Below are 6,627 nucleotides of genomic sequence, written 5' to 3' on the forward strand. Positions count from 1 at the left end.
GCAAATTTGCCAGTGTCACCTGCCAGAGGATGGGTGTTACAAGCCCCTGCAGCCTCCCTCCCTCCCTGGCTCTGCTGAGGATTCAGCCCAGCCAGGTGCTGGGATCAGAGGGAAGAGCAGGAACCCAGCCCGGGGCAGGGGCCAGGTCATCTCCACTGCCTGCACCTCCTGGAGCCTGGACAAGCCAGGCCTGCATTCCAACCCTCCTCCAGGCTGGCAGCTCTGCACATCCCTGCCTTCAAGGGCCACAGGAGGAACCAAAACAGTTTCTGCTTTTATTGGGACACTTTCACACGGTCCTGCTAGAGGAGAAGCAGCAGGAGCCAAGGTGCCAGGCCAGTCAAGTCACGGGGGCTTGAGGAAGATCCCACCAGCTCAGCTCCTGCAACTGCTCTGTCACACCCATGGCAGATGCATCTCCAGGAGCCCATTTCCCTTCATGCTGCTGCTCAGTCGTGCCCCTCAGTGTGAGGAGATCCTGGCAGACACCAAACCAACAGCCAGCAGGGAGGAGGAGGGGGCAGGGCTTTGCTTTTCTCTTGTGATGCGTCGCCTCCCTTGTTTGACCAGAGGTCTGGGGTGCTTTGAAACCAGAAGGGCACCTCAAGTGGTGTCTGTGCCCAGAGTCTGGAGAGAAGAGGGATCCTTCAGGAAGAGGTGATGGCTTTGGCAGCCAGTCAGCAGATGAAGCTCAGGTATTTGGCTGCACTTTACCTGTTTCACAGAGCTGGGACCTCTTGGAGTCAACAGGCCTCTCCATGCCCATGATGGATGTTTGGCCTAAAGACTTCCAGCAGTGTCAGAGAAACCTCTGCAAACAGAGAGCAATGGATGTCCCCGTGCAGAAGGAGCTGCCTCAGCCCTGGCAGAAGGTGGAACAAACCCCTCCCAGCCCCTCACAGCAGCTGCTCTGCAGGGACATTATGTCCTCCTGCACCTCTTCCTTTGGCAGCCCTCTGCCTCCGAGCCGCAGGAGCTGTCCGAGTCGCTTCCCGAGGAAGAGGAAGAAGAGGAGGAAGGCTTCGAGGTGCTATAGTTCATGCTCCAGACCCAGCCCAGTTTGTTGTGCAGCACCTGCTTGAGTCCTGGTGGCAGTGGCAGCACCTCCAGAGTGTCCACGTAGCCGGGCAGGAGCTGGCGCAGGCGGTAGCAGCAGAGGAACTGCAGGGAGGTGCAGCTGGCGCAGGAGCGAATCACCTTCATGCTGCTCTTGGCTGCTGTCGAGCAAACCATGGGGTAGAACTTCTTGTTCTGCAGCTTGGTGGCTGCAACCCCTGCCAGGAGAGAGGGAGAGCACCACGGGGGGCTCACATCAGTTCCAAGAAGGTAGGGGGCTGTAAGGGACCAGCCCTCAGGACCCCCCCCCTTGTTGGAATTGTCTGGAAAGCCCATGGGAACCCCTAAACAAAGTCTCCTTTGCACCCCAAAAGGCCTGAGAGGATGGAGAGAGGGTCTGCAGGTGGCCTGAGGCTGCAGGTACAGCCACTGAGATAAGGATGGAGGGGGCAGGTCCACTCCAGCTGCTCAGGCTTATGACTCAAACACACTCTTGCTCATCCTTGCAAAACGAGGAAGCTGCCTCTAAAACAGGGGGGGCTGCAATGGGGGCTCTGGGAGCCTTCCTGACACCCACTGTCCCCTGTTGGCCCAACGCTGGATCCAGGACTGGTGACTTTCTATGATTTATATCTCTCTAAATTTTCCTTCTCCTCCTCTCCCTCTCTTCCTTCCTATCATTAAGTAACACGAGGCCTACCTATGATTTTTTTCTCAGGTTGTGGAGCTGAAACATCTCTGCATTGTACCCTTGTGATCTGTCAGCCTTTATGGTCGTGCAGCCTACAATAATAATTGAAGTGTCCATATTCCTTTTATAGCTTCCAGTAAACCTAATCTTCAAATACAGACCCTGAGTGTCCTTGCACCTTCAGCTGACCAAGGGCTATTGGACATTCGAGCATTTCCTCAGACTGTGACATTTTAATCACTCTCCCTGGAAGGGCCAGGTCTGAGACAAAGGTTGGATCCAGCTGGGCTCCTCTCTGAGGAGGAATTTAGAAAGCCAGGGGGTCCAGTCTGAACCTCTCTGGGTTGCCCCACTCAGGTCATGACAGGGTCTCAGTCCTCCCAGCTGCCCTGAGCCTGTCACCTGCTGAGCTGCTGGAGAGTGCTTGGGAAACACCCACTTGTAACCCGCATCTGGGAAACACCCGAAACCTCCCACCCACTTCACACTTTGGTATTTTGCTCCAGCAGCATAGTGTGTGCCCCCCAGCTCTGCCTCAGGCTCAGCAGGGCTGTGCTGCTCCCTCCCCTGCCCCTGCCTGCCCTGCCTCTCACCGATGCACTTGCGGTTCTTGAAGAAGGTGAGTGTCCCGTGCCACGTGTCCAGGTGCACCCCGATGATGGAGCCTTGGCCAAACCTCGAGGAGAAGCTGGTTTTGTCTCCCTTGTGATGCAGCAGCCCTGAGCACAAGGCCACAAATGGTGTTCAGAGGAAAGACAGTCCTGCACAGACCCACCCCAGCTCCCACACTGCCACTTCCCCCTGGCACAGCCTCGCTTACAGCCTAAAAAAAAGCCCCCCCGGGCCCGGCCCTGCCCTCCCACCCCAGAGAAGGGGATGAAAAGGGGAAGGTTGAGGCTTTGTGCACTGCCACTCAAACCCCTGATCTGTGTAATGTGTCCTGGCACCCCAGGAGGTCAGGCACTGGTTCCCAGGGCTCTGCAGAACACAGGCAAGGCCAGAAGCTCGAAGAGCTGGGAGCTGCTGCCAGCCCCTCTGGCGGTTGTCGACGGGGGGACTCAGGGCTCTGGTGGCATTTCTGGCCCCCATTCCATTTAATTCTCAGCCCCTGGGACAACACGTAGGCCCAGAGCTGCCCTCCAGCTGCCCTGCCCTCTGCCACTGCCCTGCCTGCCCCACCTGTGTAGGAGAGTCCCCAGCTGTCCTCATCCCTGCCCAGCAGGCTGCAGAAGGTGTGGCGGTACTTGTCCAGGTTCACGTCCGATGTCCCGATTCCCACCATCTGGGGGGCAAGGCCAGGAACAAGAACACAGGCTCAGCACCTTGCCCAGGACACACATCCAAGACTCCACCTCTGGCTCTCCCCTCCTCTCCTTGGCACAGTCCACATTACCCAGAGGCTCTGGTGCAGCCAACTCAGAGTTGTCGGGCTGGGGTTCAAGGCTCCCAGCTCCAACTGCCCTTCCTCAGTCAGGAGGCCCAGCTGAACTGCTGGAGAAGCCTCCTGTCCTGTTCAGAGAATCCCAGACTGGTTTGGGTTGGAAGGGACCTTAAAGATCATCCAGTCCCACCCCCCTGCATGGGCAGGGACACCTCCCACCAGCCCAGGTTGCTCCAAGCCCCATCCAACCTGCCCTTCAACACTGCCAGGGATGGGGCAGCCACAGCTTCCCTGGGCAACCTGGGCCAGGCTCTCACCACCCTCACAGCAAAGAATTTCCTCCTAGTGTCCAGCCTCAATCTCCTCTATTCCAGTTTTAATCCATCCCCCTTGTCCTCTCCCTCCCTCCCTGCCCTTGTCCCAAGTCCCTCCCCAGCTTTCCTGGAGCCCCTTCAGACACTGGAAAGGTGCTCTAAGGTCTCCCTGGAGCCTTCTCTTCTCCAGGCTGAACACCCCAACTCTACCAGCCTGGCTCCAGAGCAGAGCTGCTCCAGCCCTCCCATCATCTCCGTGGCCTCCTCTAGTCCCACTCAAGCAGGTCCATGTCTGCCTTATGCTGTAGGCCCCACTGCTGGACACAGTTCATCACCTGCAAAGTCATCCAGAAACCTGCTGGGGGTGCTCTCAACACCAGTGTCCAAGTCCCTGACAGAGATGTTAAATAATATGGTCCCGGTATGGACCCGAGGGTCGTCCCTCATCACTGGTCTCCACTCAGCCATTGAGCTGCTGACCACAAGCTGTGAGTGTGACCCTCCAGCCATCTCCTTATCCACCAAGTGGTCCACTTGTCAGCTCCACGTCTCCAATTTAGAATCCAGGATGTTGTGCAAAACACACCCTTTGCACAGTTCCAGGCAGGTGGCATCAGTTGCTCTTCCCTTATCCACAAATGCTGCAACCCCATCATAGGACACCAAATTTGTCAGGCAGCCTTTGCCCTGGATGAAGCCATCCTGGCTGTCACAAATCACCTCCTTATCTTCCCTGTCCCTTATCAGTTTCCAGGAGGATCTGCTCCACCATCTTGCCAGACACAGAGGTGAGACTGACTTGCCTCTCACTCCCTGGGTCTTCTTTTTTCCCCTTTTTAAAAATGGGGGCTGTGTCCCCCCTTATAAAATATGGGGTCTGTGTATCCCCTTGTTTAAAATGGGGTCTGTGTGTCCCCTTTTCCAGCCTGTGGGAACTTCATTTACCTGCCACAACTTCTCAACCACCTAAGATGGTCCCTCAGCGACACCACCCACCCGCTCCCTCGTCACGTCCCACTGGTGGTTCTTCCTTCTCTGTTTTAGAGAACACTGGCCATTTCTGCCAGCCCAGAGGTGACCCTGCCCCACGTACCATGTCTGTGCCATAGACTGGGGATGTCATCTTGATCTCCCAGAAGTGCTGCCCCTCAGCCAGCTCCTTGTTCCCGCGGATGGCGGCGGTGCCGCAGCTGTACTCGCTGTGGAAGTTCACCTTGCGGTTGTCGCAGCTCAGCAACGTGGCCGTGGACTTGTTCAGGTCATCCCACACCCAGTCAAAGTCTGGGAAGCAGAAAGGATGCACAAGGATGGGCAGAGATCCCCCCTCCAGGGAGCCAGGCCACAGCACAGCTAGGGGGTTTGATTTGGAGATGGGAGTTTTCCTTAGTGGGTTTTTGTTTTACTGTTGAAGAGGGGAAAGCCTGAGCTTTAGAGAGTTGTTTGGGCACTGGGGAAGCTGCATCTCAAATCCTGGGGTCAGTTCTGGGCCCCTCAGGACAAGAAGGACATGGAGGGGCTGGAGCGTGTCCAGAGCAGGGCAAGGGAGCTGGGGAAGGGGCTGGAGCACAAGTGTGAGCAGGAGCAGCTGAGGGAGCTGGGGGTGTCCAGCCTGGAGACAAGGAGCTGAGGGGAGACCTGCTGGATCTGCAGCTGCTGAGAGGAGGTTGGAGCCAGGGGGGTTGGGCTCTGCTCCCCAGGAACAAGGGATGGGACAAGAGGAACCGGCCTCAAGTTGCACCAGGGGAGGTTTAGATGGGATCTTGGGAACAATTCCTTCCTGGAAAGGGTTGTCAGGCCCTGGCCCAGGCTGCCCAGGGCAGGGGTGGAGTCACCATCCCTGGAGGTGCTCAAAAAATGTGCCCATAGGCACAGGACATGGTTCAGTTGGATAGTGGTTTTGGGCTGCTGGTTGGACTTAATGATCTTAGAGGTCTTTCTCAACCTTAATGACTCTATGACTCTATCTTCCTACAGGCTACAGGGCCCTGAGATGCAAAGAAAGGAGCTGGGCCAGCTCAGGGCTTCTGCAGAAAGTGGGGAATCCGTGCAGGGGATCCAGTAGCACCCACCACCCCCTGGGGGCTCAGGGGGTGGCCCTGGGGGAGCCCCATCCTTACACTCATCCTCCTCCCCACACTGGCAGTCCTGGAGGTGGTGCAGGCCATGCAGGCTGGAGCAGTAGGGAGCTTCACTCTGGCTCTCACAGTTGCAGTAGGACTCGCCGGTGACGGGGATGGCGCTGGGGATGGAGGGCGAGAGGGAGGAGAACTCCAGCTCTGAGTCTGAGTCACTGTGCTGCAGGGAGAGCAGAGGGATGGTCAGCATGGATTGTCCCCAGGCTCAGGGAGTTGGGCTGGGAGACAGGTCTGAGGGTTTGGTGGCTGCAGGGGGAGGTCCCCAGGGGTGGTGACACCCCCAGGCTTGTGCCACAAGCTGGCAAGGGGCTGTGTCAGCTGAATGACCCAGCTTTGGGACTTGGGTGATGTCCACCTGTGCTGGAGACACCTCCTGCAACAAGGCTGGATGCAGGAATGTCCTGGTTGTGTCTGCAGGCTGTGGAGGCTCCATCTCTGGAGACATTCCAAACCCAGCTGGGCACCATCCTGTGCAACTTGCTCTGGGTGACCCTGCTCTGCTCTGGGAGGGAGACTGGGCTGGATGATCTCCAGAGGTGCCTCCCAGCCCCCAAGTTTCTGTGATCCTGTGGATCTGAGCCTTCCAGGGGCCAGGAGCTGTCACAGAAGGCAAGCAGCATGACCCTCCAAGCCTTTCACAGCCACATTTTTAAACAAAATGTGGAAAATGTCAATGGGCAGGTCCCAGCCACCCAGGCAAGGCACAACCACAGCAGAGCACACTGCCCTGGAGAGCCTGGGGGTGATGGAGGAGAGAGGGGGGTAAAGAGGAGGAAAAGGGACAGGAGGGCAGGCAGGAGAGAGGACAGAGCAAAGGGGACTCAGCTGCAACCAGGCCCATGGGAACCTGAGGAAGGATTAAAAAGCATCTGTTTGCTTCCATGCACCAACACCAAAACTCAATTTACTGTCCCCCAGGGCCAGGAGACCAAAGGGTCCAGGTGCTGTAGGAGTCAAAGCCTCACCTAACACTGATGGCACGTGAGGCTCAGTGCCACATGATGGAGTCAGTGCCACCTGATGGAGTCTCTCACAAGTGGCAGTGAGTTA

General features: G+C 57.3%; 1 protein-coding gene across 1 annotated transcript in view; it reads right to left on the reverse strand.

Annotated features, from left to right (window-relative positions):
• Positions 1-921: 921 nt before the first annotated feature.
• The window catches only part of SPSB3 (splA/ryanodine receptor domain and SOCS box containing 3), an 8,785-nt gene continuing 3,079 nt past the window's right edge, over positions 922-6,627 (reverse strand). The window contains exons 2-6 of the mRNA XM_009998475.1: positions 5,560-5,737; positions 4,536-4,723; positions 2,927-3,029; positions 2,341-2,466; positions 922-1,274 (exon numbers count right to left, since the gene is read on the reverse strand). Coding sequence (XP_009996777.1) covers positions 922-1,274; positions 2,341-2,466; positions 2,927-3,029; positions 4,536-4,723; positions 5,560-5,737 — 948 coding nt within the window. The remainder of the gene's footprint in view (positions 1,275-2,340; positions 2,467-2,926; positions 3,030-4,535; positions 4,724-5,559; positions 5,738-6,627) is intronic.

This window comes from Chaetura pelagica, unplaced genomic scaffold (genome assembly GCF_000747805.2).
Source record: "Chaetura pelagica isolate M959 unplaced genomic scaffold, ChaPel_1.0 scaffold1195, whole genome shotgun sequence".
NCBI lineage: Eukaryota > Metazoa > Chordata > Aves > Apodiformes > Apodidae > Chaetura > Chaetura pelagica.